The sequence below is a fragment of the Danio aesculapii genome, chromosome 6 (genome assembly GCF_903798145.1).
Source record: "Danio aesculapii chromosome 6, fDanAes4.1, whole genome shotgun sequence".
NCBI lineage: Eukaryota > Metazoa > Chordata > Actinopteri > Cypriniformes > Danionidae > Danio > Danio aesculapii.
The window spans coordinates 15,022,896-15,044,139 of record NC_079440.1 but is presented as its reverse complement, the minus strand read 5'-3'; the positions used below and the strand labels follow the sequence as shown (position 1 = coordinate 15,044,139).

At 36.4% G+C, this 21,244-nt stretch overlaps 1 protein-coding gene across 5 annotated transcripts in view; it reads left to right on the top strand.

The window, feature by feature from the left end:
* pkp4 (plakophilin 4) overlaps positions 1-21,244 on the top strand; it is a 96,850-nt gene that overhangs the window by 53,626 nt on the left and 21,980 nt on the right. For 3 of the 5 annotated variants that reach the window (XM_056459622.1, XM_056459621.1, XM_056459627.1), the window contains 6 exons: positions 1,417-1,849; positions 11,216-11,392; positions 11,513-11,723; positions 14,547-14,679; positions 17,563-17,776; positions 20,563-20,746. In XM_056459622.1, the coding sequence (XP_056315597.1) occupies positions 1,417-1,849; positions 11,216-11,392; positions 11,513-11,723; positions 14,547-14,679; positions 17,563-17,776; positions 20,563-20,746 (1,352 nt within the window). The remainder of the gene's footprint in view (positions 1-1,416; positions 1,850-11,215; positions 11,393-11,512; positions 11,724-14,546; positions 14,680-17,562; positions 17,777-20,562; positions 20,747-21,244) is intronic. The other 2 variants (XM_056459626.1, XM_056459623.1) reach the window with 1 other exon arrangement.

Below are 21,244 nucleotides of genomic sequence, written 5' to 3'. Positions count from 1 at the left end.
TTAATGTCTCCAATAGACCTACAGAGCGGCATTGATGCGTCCTGAAGTAAAGTGAAATGGCTATAAATTCCAGCAAGATAAAGTCATTGTATGCAGAGCTTTATAAAGTATAATTGTGGAAACTGCTTTGATCTTAACTGAAAGCTACGTCATGTTTGCTGGCCTCACGCATCACGCACCTGTCAGTCAGTCAGTCAGCATGTCACCTTAAAGGGTTAAATGAATGATGCACAGCACTACCACAAATACAGAAAAGTTTGCGCTTTTATAATTCACTTACCTTTTAATACGTTTTGGTGTGATTATAACCCGCTATTAAAAAAAAAACGATTTAATGTTTTGAATGTGAAGCTGTAATGTAGCCGTGGAAGGATGAATTTTGGTGTGACGCCCTGCCATGGAAGAATGAATGTAGCGGAAACCATGTGGTCTGTAAATGATGACAGAATCTTAGTTTTTTTTGTTGAACTATCCCTTTAAATTTATTATGAAAATAAATTACGTTAAAAAAATTGTATAGTTTTTAATTTTAACTTTGTTCAACTGTAACTAAAAATAACATTTCTTCCCCCGATATTAAAAATGAACACTAAAACTCCATTTGTTGAATTTATAAAGCCTAGGCATGTTACAATAATCAATATATCAACTTTTATCGTACTTGGAGATGACCTCAATAATTTTTGCGATTAAATTATATATTTACAAATACACAAATAAAGTTAAAGCCATTTTACTATGATGTTTACATTCTACCTCACCCGTGTCAACGTTTATAAATGGACATTTACCTAATAGGACATTTATTAATATATATATATATATATATATATATATATATATATATATATATATATATATATATATATATATATATATAATAGGACCTTAACCTTTTTAACGTCAAATTCATTCATTCATTCATTCATTCATTTTATTTTCAGCTTAGTCACTTTATTAATCTGGGGTTGCTACAGCGGAATGAACTGCCAACTTATCCAGCACATGTTTTTTTACGCAGCGGATGCCTTTCAAATTATAGTGTTTATGGCTATTTGCAATATTTTATAATCATTATGTAATCAGTAGCATAAAATGATCTCAAAATGACAATGATGTTGCTTATCCGGATTTCACCATTTCCAGATGCGAAAAGCTCTCGGGTAAAAAATGTTGCTTACAAACATATTTTTGTTGCATGTTAGCAGACTACTGTAATCCACACATGAGTCCAGCTGCGTCCAGCTACTTTTTTGTGAAATATATGTGTCTAATAGTGGTTTTAGCAGCATGGTTTAATAATGATATTATTATCATTAATATTATCACTATTATTATATTAATTATATTGTTAAAATAATATTACAATCATCTAATAATTATGTTATTAATGTTTCTCTGTAATGTGTTTCTCAGGTGGGCAGCAGTGGGCGTGTCATGAGGCGGGTCAGCTCTGTTCCCTCTCGTGCTCCATCTCCACTCTACACCCCATCTCCACCTGCGCCCCGCCAACCTCTGCGTACTTCTCTTGGAAGCCCCTATGGCTCGCCCATAGTCTCAGAGCCTCGTCCTCTACCTAGCATATTTCCTGGCACCACCTTGCCTCCTGCTTCCAGCCACGCTCCCGACCCGCTCCACTCCAGCTACCTAGGACGGCATGGAAATGGGACGGGGTCTGAGTCTGGGTCACCTACACTCCTGCGAGCCGGAATGACCGCTCAGCCTCAGCAGTATGGGACCCTGGGAAAGCACGATACACGTGCATATGAGAGCACTCACTCTTCTTTTGGCTCTCGAGCCTATGACATATTTGAGAGGATGGTTCTTTCAAGACCGGACAGCCTTACAGGTGAGTTATATACACACACAGCCTGTCATGATTTACAGTTAGAGGTGTTTCTACAGTACATGTACACTGCCTTTCAAAGGTTTGAGATCAGTAAGAATTTTTAATGAATAAAAAAAGGAATTGATCAAGAGGCATAGTAAATACTTTCAACTTATTATGAAGATTTCAAATGTTGTTGGACAGTTTAGTTATCAAACAATTTAGCGCTGCATGATACTGGAATAGTGTGCAGTGTTGTTGAGTGTTGCTATAACGATATTTCTTATGGTATAACATTTCTCTTGATAAATGCGATTTTTATTTTTAAATAATGTATATATTTATGATATCAAAATAATCAAATTAATTCTAATTCAAACTAAAAAGCTGTGTCAAGGTGCAAACATTTAGGCTATGTCCACACTAATATGTTTTAGTTTAAAAACGCATATTTTTCTCTTCGTTTTGACCTTCCGTTCACACCGAGATGGCGTTTTAAGGAAATGAAAACAAGTTTTTGAAAACGCAGTCCAAAGTGAACAAATTTAAAAACGCCATTTTTGTATTGCGGTGTGGACCTTGAAAAAGGAGGCTTTTGAAAACGTCCGCTTTATTACAGCTTTATTAACGATTAATGTCAGTTTATACATGATTCATATTGCATTTCTTCAAAGGACATGTAATGTTTACTGGGAGCCAATATTAAGCTGTGGAAGCAGAAGACAGTTGCGAAAATATTCAAAGAGACTGAAAGTAAATAAATGGAAGTGTAGAATTTAAAATTATGTGGACATGGAGCGTTTTTTAGACAAAAACACAGCGTGATGCGTTGCGGCGCATCCGCTGTGTGGCCCCATTAAGGGCCTACTCGCACTATGCTATCCGAACCGTGCCCAGGCCCGTTTCCCGGATCGTTTGAGAAGTGTAAGTGCTCTGAATCGGGCTAAGGCACGGTTCACTTGGCCGGCCCTTGCCCGGTTGGAAGAGGTGTGCCAGAGCCCGGTTCACTTGTGCTTTGACGCAGTACGCTTGTGTGTGAGTGCAAAACGTGCCAAAGCCCAAAACTGAAAGCGAGACGTGACTTTTAAGGGACTGTTTCATACGCGTTTATTAATCATTCTTACTGTTCAATGAATGCAAACTGTCGTAGTTTATTAAAGATGCAAACCTCTCATTGCATGAAAGCTCCGCACCTTCAGCAAACCTCCTAATTCCTGCAGCACGAGGACTTTATGATTGTTTATGAGCATCAAAAGTGGCTGATCTGTTCGGCGAAATATTTGACTGCGTGTCGCTGCATATCAAATGACTTAAACGACAATATAACTGAAGAGATCTCCACTGTGCTGAGTGAGAGCGCTGACTGTTGTCATTTCCCTCTCGTCTCGATTTCCGCCATCAGTATTTTTTCAGCTCTGGGTTCACCATTTGGGCAGCTTCAGCCAATAGCAGAACACTGACTAATGGGGAGGTAGGGATAAAAATGGTAAGGCCCCATCTGATTGGTCGAATTTATATAGATGACCAATGCACAAAATAAATGTTATTTATATCGCATATACTATTATCACGATAACTGTAATTTTGAGATATATTGTGCAGCTCTAAAACAAAGCTCAGTTTTGGCAGAAATATTAAGCAGGACATTCTCTTTCAACTGTGATTATAAGAAATGTCCTTGAACATTCTGAAGGATCATGTGACAGAAGATTGGCAGTTGAAAATTCGGTGTTGTTGTCACAGGGATATTAAGTTTCACAGCATTACTGTTTTCAAATGTTTTTGGTTAACACAAACGCAGAGATGAGCATAAGAGAATTCTTTTAATTATCTTAATGAACACAAACATCCGAACAGCACTTTATAAATCAGTGATTTTCGTTAAATAGTTTTTCTCATTCATAATACTTGATTCCATAAATCTAAATCCATAAACCGATTTCCTCTTCCCTCCTGACCAAGCCAGAACTATCAACTGGAATTTCTACACCGCTCTTATAAAGTTATGGATTATGTATGTGCGAAACCTTCTTAGCTTTATATATGCATTAGATTATATAAGGTTTAGTAATGCTGTCACTTATCTCTCTCTCTCTCTCGCTTTACCGACTCGCTCTCTCTCTTTCTGTGTGCATGTTTAGTTTGCATTATAAAGTCTTCCCAAGTTTTTATTTCCTAAAACATTCCCTCATGAGGTGCGTTTTCAAAACATTGGAGAGTGAAGAATTTACTAAGCGTTTCAAAGTTAAATCTACGCCCGTTCTGTATATTGTCTGTTAAAATCTCAGTTATAAAAGCCACTAGAAGAACTCCTCAGATATCTTTCAACATAAATGAGACCTAAACGCAGGGAGACTGGCATAAATTGCTTCTCGTAGAAGTGCAAGAAAGAATTTAAGTAATTGCTTCTACTCAAATCATGATAAACCTCCGATTACGAGATTTGATGCGTGCATACGAGTTTGTGAATCAAAAGTGCTGTGATGCATTAATGTAGTATATTGTTTCAAAATCGTATTACAGTCTCAATTCCATCTGCAATAAACATCCACATGAAACTGGAGCTGCATGGATATTGACTCGCAGTGTGTGTGGTTTGTGTGTGCACGTGACCTTATGCTTGTGCTTGTTTGCTCCAGTGTTTTGTAGGATTACGCTGATGATAATCTCCCATTCTGGCTCTGTGCGATATTTCTTCAGATGTGCCCCACTGCCCCATTTCTGCCATATTTCTCAGCAGATTACACATGATGTAAAGCCTTTGAAAATGAAGCTTTTAACTCCAGGCCCTTCAGCAAGAACTAAAGTTGAATTCGGAGACGTATGAAGCGATTAGAAATTTATGAAAGACAAACTCGCTGAATTCTGCATGGCTTTTCCAAGTTAGCGAGCATTGCTGTTTTGTCTGGTTCACAGTTTGCTTTGTGATATTGCCAGTCTGATTGACGTGAGAAAATGTTCTGTGAGAGAACCCAGTTCCTATGCTGACGTTACACTGATTCAACATTCAGTCATTGTGTAAAGGCAGAGTAGGGATATTTCCTTGTTCTATTGGACATGAAGCTCACTGTAATCTTTTAAGCACTTTGGGGTATTTGAATAGTGTTTGGAAATGTTAACCATGGTATAGTGATAATTATGAAAACAGAGTTGTCTTTTGGGGTAAACTAAACCTTTACAAACTGCTGTCAGTAGAGATGTGGAGAAATATTGTTAGAGAAATTGATTGTGCATTAATTCTGAAATGTATTCAATTCAAAATGCACTGCTATTCTCTCTCAGGGTTTGAAATTGCAACCGTTTTGGTCGCATATGCGCCCGAAATTTAATCTATGAGACCTCAAAATATATTTGGGAGCATTTGAGTGCATGAAATTGTTGCCGTGTGACCAGTTTTATTGCAAAATGTTCACCGCCTGCGCGTATTTAGGAGAAATTCATGCAGAATGCATCTTTGCACCAAACGACGCCAAACGTAGCACTCATGAATGGTTTAAAACAGTTGACATGTCAACTTGCTGTTGTAAACAAATCCCACAATGCTTGCCCCGCCTTCTCAAGCTATTTTCATTGGCCCACTGCTTTAGAACACAACGCGAATGGATTGGTTAATATCAGCTGTCAATCACTCAGTTTAGATAACAGGGAGCTACAGCCACGAAAATGTAAAGGTCTGGATAAAAGAGAATGAAAATTACACTGGCAGATTTAGTTTCAGAAACCACCTAAAGTTACAAATAATTGCATGTCTGATTATTGATCATGGGGTCGATGTTAATCCATCATTTACACTTTTTGAAAAGTAGATAAAAGACTTTCAGTGGGTTAAAGTCCGCTATGAAAATGACTAAAGCCATTCATCTTAAAGCCAGTGGTATAGAGTTTTCAGGTAACAGCGTTTGCCACATCTACACATTTTAAGCACGAGATGTTCTAACGTTATATAACCCTTCACTTAATCGCCACAATGCTGTCAGTCGTGCGACTGACACTGCGTTCACCACCGCTAAAGAGCTTGCATTCACTGAGATTAAACTAATATTGCAGCTCATGAAAACACCGTTAATGAAGAAAGGGAGGTGTAGAAAGGCAGTGAAAGCCCAGACAGCAGCTGAAATCTCTCAGTAGTTCTTCAGCAACTCTGTGCCCTTTGTCATTGTAAATTAATATTAGCTACATTTCAGCAAGACAATGATCCAAAACACAGCCAAGGAAACTCTCCAATGCTTTCAGAGAAAGAAAATCAAGCTGTAGAATGGCCCAGCCAATCACCTGACTTGAATCCAATAGATAATACAGAGAAAATAGCCTACAGAACAATCTAGATTTTTACACTGTTGAAGTCTGTGAAAAAAATCTTTTAAGCTGCCATCACCAAAAAAGCCTTTTATATAAAGTATTAAATACGTTTCAGTATCAAAATGTAGTTCAATTCCATTTCAACAGCTCATTTAGAAATATTATTCTAAGGAAGAAACATGAAGTGTTCAATACTCATTTTCCCCACTGTAAGTGAATTGAAATGAATTGGCCAGTTTCAGGGTTTTTTTTGATAGGACTGAACGGTAAAGTAGGTGAAGTAAAAATGGCACAATAACTGATCTACTGAGCTTCCCACTGTCGTCCCATCAGTCCTTGCCTCTCACCTACAGGTGCCTTAATTTGGGCAAAAGAAGGGACATTTTTACTGCTTGATAAACATTAGCAGCACTTTTCACGTGCTTGTCTTCCAATCATAACTGAAAATAGATAAACAAATAGTCTGCTTTTTAAAATGAAAACAAAAAAACAAACTAGCTAGCATGCGCATGAGGTATATTTGTACAGTCTGCACATGTCAGAATAGATTTTAGATTTAGACTTTTTTTTTACGTACGTTACAATCATAATTATTTAAATTTGATTAAACATGCCCATATTAAAGTAACTTGCAGATCAGTTGAGTAGTTTTCTGTTTATGTAATCATCTAATACAGGATTAATCAAACTGGCCATTATATAAACCTATCAGTACTGACTGGAATGTGTGTTTCAGCTGATAGTTTGAGGTCAGAGATCAAAATTTGCAATCTGGCTCTGTGGGTCGGCTGTGTGCTTTTTTAGAGAGTGCTTTCACACTTGGTTGTTTTGTATTCTGCCTGGTTTAAGCACACAAAATACTTAAATTGGCACCAAAACGTTCGGTCTAAAATTGGTCATGAAAACAATCTCTGAAGCGGTTCACTTGTGGGTTAGAAGATAATTTGCCCCAACAAACCAATGAACCAAGATTTATTGCAATCTATGAAGAAATTAATACATACCCTGCATGTGTTTGCTTTGCTAATATCTCTAGCAATTAATTGTGGGTTAAGATGATGTGAAATAAATAAAATTAGGGCAGAAGAACATCTTTTATAGCAGCCATCCAAAGCACAGTTGAAGCCTTTTGTTTAAAATGCTAAAATATAATGACAAGTTACCAATAAGCACACAGAGCTGCTGTATATCCATTCTGACTTATAAGAGCAGGATCCTGGAACATAAACTGCTGCCATCTGATCAAAACACTGGGAGCATGAACAGGCATGCTCTGGCCAATGAGATGAAGGTTTACCAGCATGTGACCATTTGAGACCATTTACAATATTAGCTCGTCAAGGCTGATTGAACCAAAAAAATTAAAGATATTGCAACAACAGTTTTATGAATTCAGTATTGTATGCGTTTCAGGACTAAATGAACAGTCTGTTTTTGAATGCAATTTTTGTGAGGTTTCATGTATGTACATGCCCTACGGATCCTAGAACTCTTGTACGTTAATGAGCATGCTACATAATGCCAGTACAAGCATTCACAAGGTTTGTCTGTAGCTTCAGTAATAATTATGCTCCAAGAGTTGGGTAATTGGGTGTGCAATTTTGGGTAGGCGTTTGTGAGCAAATCTATTGTATCTTGTTTGCTATGAAATAATGTGTGGGAGAAAGGCTGCGACCTTTGGCTAATTCGTCTAAATTGCACAATTAATTGTCTGCATATCTCTGATTGTGACAGGCAAACTGACATTCACGTCATCTACATCAACACAACGTAGGTCTTTTTTTATCAGCACAAAAAACTGTTTTTCCTTTCACGCTTTTAGCTGCTGGTGAATATGCCTTGTACTTGCTCAAGGTCATTTTCTCTCGCAGAAATATCTGAACTTGTGAAAGTCCAGTGGAGTAGGTAATTACGACATGCTGTTTTTATATAATACAACTTACATCTCCACTTGAAGACCCAAGAGCCTAATTTGCCTACTGAAGCACAACAAAAGGGTTTGATAACTGGTTGTACAGCTGATAGGCTAGTTTTGCTGATAAGGAACAACTTCACCTGCTAGACCAGAACCTAATCACCTTGGAAATTCTTGCAGATAACGTATTGGCAACTGGGGTTCCATGAAGAACCTTTAAACACCATAGAACTCTTTTCTAAAGTGCCTTGAGTAGCTTTAAACATGTTATTGTTTGAGAAACGAAAACAAAATTAGCACAATTTGGACATTTTAAATAATGCTTTACAAGGAAAGTTATTTGTTTGGTTCCATAAAGAACCATTCAGTGAACTGTTCTTAAAAGAACCATTTATTTCTCAGAAAAAGTAATGTTCATTGTTGCATCAGTGGTTACATAAAGAACCTGCATTATTAATGGAACCTACCGCTGCACAAATGGTTCTACATATTGGTGCTTAAATTCTTTAAATGTTCTTCACACAGCTGTTTTATGAACTGGTCATGCAAAGGTTATTTATCTATATTTCATATAGATAGTTCCTTTAACAGAACCTACATTTTGGTTTGCAACTGGGAAAAATTTTAGTTATAGGAATACCTTTTTTACAACGAATTAAATTAGCTACTTATAAGTATGGTCTAAAGACCCCCAGTATACTTTAAATGAAATCGAAGAACAAACTGAGATGATGTATTTTTGAACTAAATCTATCTTATATTAAGTTCTATTTGTGTTTGTTTTCGCCGTTCGAAAAAGTTGGTTTTGGCTTCTAAACTCCTTTGAGCTGCCGTTGGTCAGTGTCAATTCCCCTGGTTCATTTCTCATTTGAGGGGATCGGACAGTAGAACCAACAGTTATCCAAAACAACACTAGCGACATGAATACACTGGTGAGTCAAGCAGAGCTGGTACAGATGTATCCGTAGGAGAGATTTTTAAGGCTCGAAGGGTGTGTGCAGATTTATTTGATCTTCTTGTTTATTTTATCAATAAATAACCAACAAAATGCATCAAAATTAAGATTGAAATGAGATTAAATGAAACTACATTAATGATATTAAACAAGAATATTCTAGCATAGTATGTAGTGGTCAAAAATCTGAAGTTGTCTCACCAGCTTCTTTCTTTCGGCATACTGCTATTCAATTTACCACTTCTTTATGACATTTACAACCAACAAAAAGAAAGCAAGTACTATTTAAATTAAATAAATGTTCAAAACATTTGTTTGAAAACAGTATACCATCACTTAGCCTTTTTAAACTTCTTTTTGCCCTCAAACGAACACTAAAATAGAACTTTATTTAAAGTATACAACACAGGGCTTTAACTAGTGGTGTAACTGATCACAAATCTCACGGTTTGATCACACTACGGTTTCGAGTCATGGATCGGACCATTTTTTTAGATCAGCAAAAAAGGGAGGAGACAATGTCATTTGCTTTCCATTTATACAAAAATATTACTGGAAAATCCATTGGTTTTAACAAACAGAACCAAAGTCCCTTTAAGGCAAGTCATTTCACTCAGCGGCCATCTTTGAAACGCCTCTCGGGCAGTATGCTCGGCCAGTATGCTCGGGTATCCTGTTTGAATGGAAAAACATGAAATTCTCCAAAACCACTTGCCAACATTACGATTTCATTTCATAATACAAATCACCTATGTAATTAAACAACAGCTATCTCTTTAGTTTCATTTCTAAACTTCCAAATCACGTCTGGTCTGAGCCCCCTGGAGTATCGTCAGACTAAAGCGATTGATGATTGGCTCCTGTACTAGAAGGCGGGCTTTATTTGCCATATAGCGATCGATGATTGGCTCCTGTACTAGTAGGCGGGGACTAAGATACAAGTGACATGTCTTGTGTATTCTATAGTCCTTGACAGAACTTAGAACCTGTAATTTGAATAAAAATAAAATTAAGAACCAGCTGAAAAAAGGAAAATATTCAATACGAAAAATGATCTTTGCTACTGTTGCTGATAATGCTAAATGTAGAAATCTTGTACAACATATCATATTTTCAATTATTGATTCAACACAAAACATGTTTCATTATAAGTGGATCATTTTTGAAAACCTATTTCGTGACACAATTTTGATGGTAATTTGATGCCACCCATTGGTTACACAATATAACTGCTACAACATTCACCAGCGTTCCATTAAACAGTGATTTTAATCTTTACCATTAACGTCAGTGTTTATATCTGAGCTATAAATGGTTATCCCAGCACTTCTGTGTTATTTAATTGTTTGTAACTAACTGAAAAAGTGTAAACACTGAATCTCTCTTGATCAAACGCAGATTATAATGCAGCGATTCGAAGCATTAATAAACATGCATATTATTTATCATTCATGTTACACAGGTTTAAATTGAGATCTCGATCTTTCAATGTTTAATCGTGCAGCTTACACTGACTGCATTACTGCAGGCTAAACAAACAGTGACAGAAGACACCTTTAATTAATAGCCTAAGAAAGCATTTAGGTCCCACCACAACTGTTTCCGTCATCATTAGATTTTACTGGAAAGCCAAAATGCTTTCATACACGTGATTTGAATGGCGAGGGAGGCGATCTCTCTGCAATTGTTATAAATGTTGGATTAAGCTACAAATTCAAAAAAGTTATTAATACTCTGATCACATGCGTTCAGAGCTGTGAGTTCTGATGAGTTACACCCCTAGCACAATAAAAATGTATGGGAGAATGATTGGGTGAATACATACTGTATGAAACACCAGCACGAGATTTTAAAGTGTTACAAGACAAAAACATGCAGAAAGTTAATTTACCTGTTTTTTCCCAGCGTCAATGACATGTAGTACTTAAAGCTGTCAAAGGCGATTTCTTTTAGCCTTCCTTTTACAGCCCATGAACACCAATAAAGAGTAAAGAAATTAAGTTTCTTTTAGAAACCGTTCACTAAAAGGTCCTTTGGGGCAAGCAAAATGTTTCTTCTATGACTTTGCTGTAAAAAAAACATTTTGAAACCTTTATTTTTAATAATGCAGTCTAACCAGATCTTTTCAGTAGAACATAATGTTTTGATAAATGTTGCATAGATTGGATGCACCAATCAAAAGGAGTGAATTATTGATGTATTAACTAATATCTGACAGTTTCTTATCTTCATCTAGGCTTGCAAACCTCATACAGTCAGAATAGCCAGTTAGGTCAGGACACACGGTCCCCTGACTGCCATGTCACGCCAATCTATGAAGACAGAACCTTCCAGAACCCTCTGTACCAGAGTCCAACGCACGGCTCCCAAAGCGCTGCCTCCAGAAACAATACAGGTATGTGCTGAATGTCCTTCACGCGCTGCTGCCGTCTTTGCAAACTCTGAAAATGAGCTCTGACTTTTTCCACAATGTTAATCTTAACAATGACTGTCCTGCTCCTGCTCTCACACTCAGGGTTTGGTACTTTACAAAGGACCACGAGTCAGTGCAGCACTCTGAGGTATCAGCGAGGGTTATTCTCAATGGGCTCCATGGCAACGCACTCTGACACCTATCGTCCTGGACATTATCGCCAAGCCGATTCGAACTACGCCAGACACTCAGCTGCCCTTGACAACGCCGTCACTCGCTCACCTTCCATAGACAGTGTTCACAAAGATCCCAGGTGACAAAACGAAATCTCTTCGAAATTCCACAATCATTGCAAATGGGAGCAGTTTTAAGGGTACATTAAAGGTGCAGTAGGTGATCTGCCAGAATGCTAACGTTAGCATAATTTTGAGAATGTACATCCCTCCTCTGCTGTCCAAAGCCACATCTGCTTAAGTCATGAATAGGCACTGAATAGATGACGATAGACAACCTTATATAAACACTAGATCATATCATTCACCAGTTAAAAAACTCAATGGACACACACACTTTGTCCAGTTGTTGACAACTCAGTGGGTGCAGGAATTATACTTTCCTAAAACTAGCATTGGAGTAAAGTTAGTTTTATATCCACACATTCGGACTTTCTCTTTAATAATATAGTGTTGTTTGCAAATTTTAAATAGTGAAATCATATAATCAGCCAATGACTGTAAAATACAACATTGTTCAGAGTCATTAAGTCATATCTACACGCTATTTCAGACCCAATATTCAAAGTAACGTTAGAGTGGGAGTGCATCACAGGTTATCACTGTTCAAAAATGAACAAATGTGCCAATATAAATCAAACTTCACCTCAGTAAAGATGGTTAGGAGGAATAGTGCTGTTTACTTATGTTTTGTTATTCAACTAAATAAAAATCAGATCAGAAAAAAAGGGGTGCTAAAAACAGAAATATCCTGTCATCGTTTTACAATACACTTACATACTAAGACAGTAGCCTCTTTCACACATACAGACCTTTCTGGAAAATTACAGACAATTTTCCGGAAAGGTCTGTATGTGTGAACAGGCCCTTTTTGAAAATACCGCTAAATTCGTTCCGTCAATTTTCCAGAAAGAGAAGTTGTAACAATATCGGTAGTTTGCCGGAATGCTCTGCTGTATGAACGCAGAAGGAAGATTGCCAGAAAGAGCGCGTTCGCATCTAAAACGCTCTGACGTGAGATGTCTACTCCAGCCAATCAGAACACTCAGACACATTCAAGTCCGCTCTGCTTACGAAAATAAGTCTTTGAATATTTTTCCAGACATATTTAGCTGCTAGTTGCTAGCCAGATAAAGTTTCTATGTTCCTTCTTAATGCCAACTGTGTAAAAAATAATCAAAAAATTATCTGTGTAAAAAATTTGGTTTGTTTACTTTCAAGCTCTGCTTCAGTTGTTTGACGCGTGTGCACGTGAAGCAGCCGGTGAGCGCCAGCACACACACATATTATATACTATCAACAAAAATCCGACCTCTTTTGTGTTTACAAATACAAGTTGTTTAGAGGTCATTTATGGTTAATGATGTCAGAATTTACTGGTATGTTGGAATGGATGTGTGAACAGTCTTTTCCGGTAAAATTCCAGAACGTCTTTGCCTGTGTGAACAGCACTTTCTTGAATTAACCATTAAAGTCATTCCGGTAATTTTCAGAATATCTACCGGTATCGATGTGGCTAATGGGGCTAATGAGTAACTTTTAATTTTCAATTGTACTCGCTGATCCTCATACGTCACTTGTTTTCATTTCCTTTTAAACTTGAACAACTAAATGAATGCTCAGGCCTATTTAACTGAGTATCGATGCTGTAAAAGGTACTCCATGCACTTGAAAATAGTCAATCTTTCACCTGACATTTTCAGTGGCTAAAAAACACCACTGTGCTTATCAACCCATTCATGAACAAGAACACAATCTACATAAGCTTTGCGTGACTAAAATAGTTTTAAAACATATATAATGTCATTTCCCTCCAGCGTACAAAAGTAATTCTGATATTGATTCCGGATTTAGAAAAGTTCTGAATCTGCATTCTGTCTTTCTTTTCATGGATACAAGGCCACTTTAGTCTTTCAGAAAGAAGTTCAGGTTGATGCTTGCTGAGTCTACCTGATGTCACTCTGTCAGCTGTAGATCCATGCTACGGGTTCCGCGGAAATACAAATTTTAAATTGTTGACAGACAGTTTGAGTTACCTGTCGTAATTGAGTTATTTGTCATTCCGACGATTTTTAATTGTACGAACATTTTTTAGTCTTATGCTTTACCCAGAATATAAAAATACAGATAAATACATTTAGATCATTACTATCGGAATGTGAGGAAACTTTCAAGCAGCACAACAAAAAATGTTTCTGAAGGCAATTACCTACTGCACCTTTAAGTAATATTTAAAAAAAGAAAAAGCCTATTCAACCCCCCCAAAAAAGTTTGCAGCCAATCAGCAGTAGGGGGTGAGTCTAATAATGAGAGCGGAGGGATGAAGTCCTGTTATTTTGGTGTGTTCTTTTCATAACATTGTAACTTTGTGGTTTCCCAGTACTGGGTTGCGGCTGTAGGGGCATCTGCTGCGTAAAACATATGCTAGAATATTGGTAGTTCATTCCACTGTGGCAACCCCTGATTAATAAGAGACTAAGCCGAAGGAAAATGAATGCATTAAATATGCTTAATGCGCCTTTACATTTCTTGACATTTAAAACATGTATACATTAATTGTGAATGAAATCCAGCTTGTATTATTCAGATTTTGTTGATTCTTCTTGACGTGCGCATATGTTGCATTGTAATCGTTTTTCTGGGCATGTTTATTCTGCAGGCAGAAGAGCTTGAGAGAAAATGTAAACCAGATCGCCTGAGCGCTTATTCAGATTTGCATTGCATAAATTCATGACAAATACAAGCTGGACTGATTGTTGTGTTTGGATATTTGTCCTGGTGCTAACATGTAAACAGTAATAATTGTGAGTGAAATGAATGGGATATTTTATTCCATTATGCAAACATTCATTTGTCAGTTGTGGGTGTTTTGTATGTCTGTTTGTGTGTTTGACATCTGGTAGGGAGTTTGCCTGGAGAGATCCTGAGCTGCCGGAGGTGATCCGGATGCTGCAGCATCATTTCCCTTCTGTTCAGGCCAATGCTGCAGCGTACATACAGCACCTCTGCTATGGAGACAACCGCATAAAGGCTGAGGTATGATTGCACACACTCACACACACTCTCTTTATATCTTACTGCAGATTAAGACTTACTGTTAGGTGTAATAATAATATGATTTAAATGTCTTAAGCACATTTGATTGGACAAATATTTTGGATTTTGAACATGGCGCAGGAGGCATTAATAATTTTGAAGTGTAATTTATAAATGGAATTTTAAATGGGCTCGTTAAAAAATAAACACTGCTTTTCTTAGAAGACACATTCTGTTAATAGAAAGTGACAGTAACACGTTTATAATAATACTTTTTCTTCTTGAAAGAAATTTAGCAAGAATCAAATATGCATTAGGATTTTGTAAGCTACCTGACTCTTTTTAATATTGATAATAGTACAAGAGCACCAGATTAGCATATTCAAAGGATTTCTGTAAGATTACATTCAGATATATGAAAAAACGGTTTTCTATTTTAGCATATTATATATATTTACAAGTATATTAAAATGTATAACAGTTCTTTTTTTTTTAAACGGTGCTGTTTAATTAAAACATGCCACATAAATTATTTGAAATTATTTATCATGCAAATGAGTATATTTTTCATTCACAAATTTGTATTTTTTTGTATATCTAACAGTCAGTATATTAACTAATATAAATTTTAATCGGTAGTGTTTTTGTGACCCAAAAAGGTTAGATATAATTAGGAATGCTAATTTACCAACCTTAATTAAGATCATTATCGAAGTAGTTTATGTCATGGTTTACATGAACAAATGTCCACTACAGAGCTGCTTGTTCAAACAGTGTCAAGTCAAATCAGCTTTATTTTGCTTCATATAAATGTGATGCATGTTGTGTTTTTTAAATTGCATCTATTTTCTGTTAATCACTGATTATTATTGGAGATAGCTAATGCGCTTTAAAAATCTGTTAAATTACAAGTGCTATTGATTTTTTTTTTTTATGGGAACTTTAGGCCTTGGCATACATTATTTTCCACAGTCTGCTCCATCTCATGCCTGGCTGCCTGTTCAGCTTTTACAGTATACTCAGCCAAGTGTGAGCATGGACGGTTGAGTTTGACGCATTAGCCGTATCAACCAGTGGACTCTTTTTCATGCAGCTGTCAATGTTGAGATTTTAGCCCTTTTGGGATGGTTTTTTTTTCAGGCTAATGAAAAATGAACATCCAAAATACATTTTTAAACGTTTCTTTTTGTCAAACTTGACCAATTTGCGGATGTTGGTTTGAGTTACCAAACTTCATACTTTTATTTTAATGTATTCTAAAGGTTTTAACAGGGTGATATGTTCATGCATAATTTGCCTGATATTGTACAATATGTTTTATTATTCAAAATGTATTTTCTTGCTATTCAAAGTATTTTTGGAAATATGGAGTGTTCAAAATAAATATCCATAATCTCTTCGGAGACTAATATGTCAAAAAAATGAAATAAAAATTCTGAGCTTGACCTCATCCAATGTTTAGAAAGTCAGAGCAACACAAACAAAATGCTGAAGTATAAATTCTCACAACAGTCACTCTAGGAAGAAGTATAATTAATAGACCAGGGGTGCCTAGGTACTGTGGGCCGAAGGTAAATATACCAAATTGTATTGTATTAATGTTTCCATGAGTAATTTCCAAATTAATTTCCTAATATTTAGAAATAGCTTTAAAGCATTGCTTGCAATTCTATTAACTAATACAGAACATTTATTTAAGATGAGACATATTTAGACATTTTTTTAAGATGAGCTTATTACAGAAAATACATAAACAATCCTATTAATAACACAATGGAATTCAGTGCTACTGTAAATACACTAAGCTGCACCTGGCTTTCCCTTGATTTGCTCACCGATGCCTTGTGCATTGCCTTCTGTTCATCAAATGACAGTATTTACATTTTTAAAAATGAGATTCATTTAATAAACAAAATAAATTAATAAGCAAACAAACAAAAGGTTACATTAAAATTGAAATGATGATTTTCGCCCCAACCACCTCCCCGTCTTTCTCCTTCTCTTCTCAAATGGGATGGTGGGCCAAATCAAAGGTTAGCATGGACCAACTTTGGCCCACGGACCCTAGTTTGTGCATCTCTGCTTTAGACACAAAAATGAAGATATGTTAACTCTTGTGTGCTGTTGGGATATTTTCATCCTCTTTGGGGTAAGCTTAATTTGGCCACAACTTTCTCTGTTTCAACAAATGAATGGTTTTTGGTGACTAATCTTATTTTGACAAATTTTTTTGGGAAAATGCTTTGAAAATGTTCAAACGTTCAACAATGCACATAAATTTGCTACCCTTTCATTATGTTTATGGCCGTTTTTGCTCCATTGAGTTCCATTATAATGACATTTTTTGATTGCAAAGCCATGATGTCGTATAATATTGGTTGTTGTTGGTTTTCCATGTTTGGAAGAGGTAATTTTTTTCATTTTATTTTAGCTTCTGTCTTCTATATGGAGAATAGTGTCTGTGTCTGAGAGAGAGACCTTTGCGCACCTATCTTGATATGTCTGAGAAATCAAATCAATCAAAATAAGCAGCTCAGCTCTCAGAACACAGTAAAATAGCAAGTGTATTTATGCACGCACACTTTAATGTGCTGCTTTACTCCATAGAACTCCATATAAGAGCCAGAGACCTTTTTGCACCGGCCTCTGAAGAGTTAATGTTGCCAACTGATGATCAACAGAACACATTTTACCTCTTCCCAACAGGGAAAACCACCAACAATCAAGAGAGCATGCTTATATGCTGTCAAGGATTTGCAATCAAAAAATGTCATTATAATGGAAGTCAATGAAGCAAAAACAGCCTGAACATAACAAGAACGGTTGTCAATTTGAACAGTACACATGGGTTGAATCTCTCACACTTTTTTTGTACACTTGCAGGTGTGTCGTCTTGGAGGAATCCGGCACCTGGTGGATCTGCTAGACCACAAAACCCTGGAAGTTCAGCGCAATGCCTGCGGAGCTCTGCGCAACCTAGTGTACGGGAAAGCCACGGATGACAATAAAGTGTGTGTGAGGAACTCTGGCGGAATCCCAGCTTTGGTTCGTCTGTTGAGAAAAACTCCAGACAGCGAAGTGCGAGAGCTCGTAACCGGTGAGTGGGTGTTTGAGGCCACATGACAAACCGACACAAGAGAGAGGCTTTCTTGCTCTTTTTCTTTGCTCTTTCTCTCTCTCGCTCCTATGGTGAGATCGGTTTGCGCTGGAAAGCTCAGATCAGAGATTACAGTCAATGGAAGTCGTGGCTGTGATTAATGTGGAGGGACAAAGTATTTGATTAAAAGCTGAGCTGACACAATCTTGCACGCTCGCGCACACACATACCCTCCAAGCTGACTATCCTAAGTATCACTAGATAGATCCTGGGCAGTTTAGTTTTCTTGATGCCTACAGTTTATTTCCACTATCATTTCTCAAAAGAGAAAAGCTGCAGGTTTAATCTGCAATGATCTCTCTCTCACACACATACTCACACAGCCATGGAGACTATTTTGTGTTAATGATCCCAATCTGTGGGATTTTTGTTGCACTCCCACTGTCTCTTTACAGCTTTACGGCACACCTATGAATGCGTCTCACATTTATTTCTAATGTGCCAATTGTGTTTTTAATTGCTTATACTTGAGTTCATCTGAAAATGTTTTTGCTTCTATTGGTGTCAATATAAATGTTGCAAAAATTGGATGAAAAAATGGCCAATAAGAGAATGGGTTCTATTTTAATGATCTAGGTGCAAAGTCTAAAGCGTACGGCACAAAAGCCTTAAGGGCATGTCCGAATCCACTTTTGCTATTTTGAGGATGGAAAAATACGGTTTGTGCCATGACGCATGGTCTAACAGGGTTGTGCTTATTTTTTTAATGAGTTATGGGTGTGTTTTGAGCATAACGAACATTAAACCAATCAGGGTCTTATCTCACATTCCCTTTAAGAGTCAGTTGAGTCACGTCATGGCGCATTTGCTATTTACATGGCGGACTTCATAAGTGGAAAAACAGAGTTCTTCACTAGTGAGAAAACAGTTGAACAAACCATCTGCAGTGTGAGGTTAAAGAACGAGCCTCCTCTATTTGGCCTCTTTACTTTCTCTTTATTTTACTTTTACTCTTTACTCCTTTACTTTTGTGGATAAGGAAACGGTGTTGTACTCACACCACTGAAGACATCCATCAGCCTACATATTTAATTTAGTTTGTTAAGCGCAACGATTTGTTTCAAAACTATTTCTAAATTCAGTTCTAATTTCCAGCAAATGAATAAATGAACAATAATAACGAAGTGTGGTTCTATCCAAACGTTTGGACTCGCATAGGCGCATAACTAACGCTCTCTGCGCTGGGCTTTTGACCAGCTTTTAATTGGTCAATGGGGCAGTCTACTTCACTTCCAAAAAAAAGGCAACACGACAACAATGCACCTTAACACACCTCCTTTTTAGACCAGCACACCCATGAGTCCACAAAGTGGCGCAAATAGATTTACTATTTAAACAACGTGGTAAAAAACATGACAATTAGGGTTTCGCTGGTCTGAAAATAGCAACAAATCGTGCCAAACACGTGTTGTGCCTTAGTGCACCGGGTGTATGAAAGGGCCCAGTGAGTTTAAGAAAAAAAAAATTCTTACAATTCATCTTATTGTTACATTTATCAAGGTAAAGCTGTGTGAGTAAAAATGCTAATATTTTGTTTTTTATAAATTTATAATAAAATTTCTTATCTCAAATGAAGTCAAGTTATTTTTTTAATCTTGACATTTAAATGTTTTTTTCACATTTTTATAACAATGTTATTCTACTAAATATTTAAACTATTAAAAATAGTTCCATAAATTACTATATATTTAAAACCTTGCTAAAATGTCAACAGTGGTTTGCAGAACAAAACAAAATTATGCTTTAATCAAGTACATAACTATAAATACAAAATCTAACAGAACTGAGGTCTGAATTCTCTCTCTCTCTCTCTCTCTCTCTCTCTCTCTCTCTCTCTCTCTCTCTCTCTCTCTCTCTCTCTCTCTCTCTCTCTCTTTCTCTCTTTCTCTCTCTCTCACACACAATTCAATTTAATTTAATTCAAAAATTGCTTTATTGGCATGACAAATGTTACAAATCTATTGCCAAAGCATTTATACAGTTTACATTAAAAAGAACATGCATATAAATGAACAAACCAACAAACATAGAAAGCACAGTAAATAGTAGTAGTAAATAATAATAATAATAATAATAATAATAATACATATCTGTCTCTACACTCAAAAAATATTTTTTGCTGCTTGTTCAAACTGCTTATTTAAAGGTTAAAGGAACCCTTGAGTACTTTTATTTTAGATTTTAACAGATTTGTGTGTTGAGCATCAATTAAGGCAATATGAGCAGCTGTTAGCTTTAATTGTAGGGAAAGCTTTATCATTTTGAGCTTTTGTCAGGTAATTTCATCTTCTGGGTTTAAAATTATTATTGGGGTGGCATCAAACTTGGTGACGTAGAATTATCTGCCTGTCCAGTGATGATGTGTTGGTTTCTCATTATTATTTATACAATTCATAGAGAGTTAATTAAACTAAATTGTTTTATGTTCAATCTACTTAAACATGAAGGAATTGTGGAACCCAGCGTTTTTTACAGTGTATTTACAAGTACACATACTTTAAATAAAAAAAACAACACGTTTGTGGTTTTCTCGTCTGTCAAAATTCACTAGCCTAGGGCTGTAATAAGTAATTTAGTGTTTTTTTTTTAATTCATAAATTTGTAATAGATTCCTCCATTTTTTATTTATGTGGGCCTTACAGTCTTTCATATTTAATATTATATGGTTGCATTTTATATGTTCTGCTATTAAACTTCAAATGTTTTTTGTGGTTGTGCTTTGTCAGGTGTTTTGTGGAACTTGTCTTCGTGTGATTCGGTGAAGATGACGATCACTCGAGATGCTCTCGGGCCCCTCACCAACACAGTGATCATTCCTCATTCTGGCTGGGGTGCGGCCCCTCAACGGGAGGACCAGAAACTCAAGCTGCACTCCTCTCTGGTTCTGAGGAACACCACCGGATGCCTCAGGTGCACTCTCATGTTAATCTCCTCTAACAAACATCCGCTCATGAGAATTATACAGAGCTTCCTGTTCAGATTGATTAATCAATAGTCATTCAAGTGACCTGCTGAGAAGTTGATTAAAATATAAAATAGACATCATTCCTAATCCTTCGAGATGATCACTATTTATACTACTGCTCTATAGTTTGGGATAAGATTGATTTCTTTATTTTTTAGAATGTTTGTTTTAATAAAGCCAGTTTTGCTCACCAAGGCTGCATTATTTCGACAAAAATAAGAAACTGTAATGTTGAGAAATTTTATTAGAATTTTAAATGGCTGTTTTCTTTTTTAATTTAGCTTTGAATTAAATAAATTTTGTGATTTAATTTCTTTTTTCCTGGATTTTCAATTCTATTATTCCAGTCTTTTGTGTCACGTAATCCTTCAGAAATCATAACAAAATGCTCATTTGCTGTTCTATTATGATCAATTATTATTAGTACTTAATCATTTAAAATA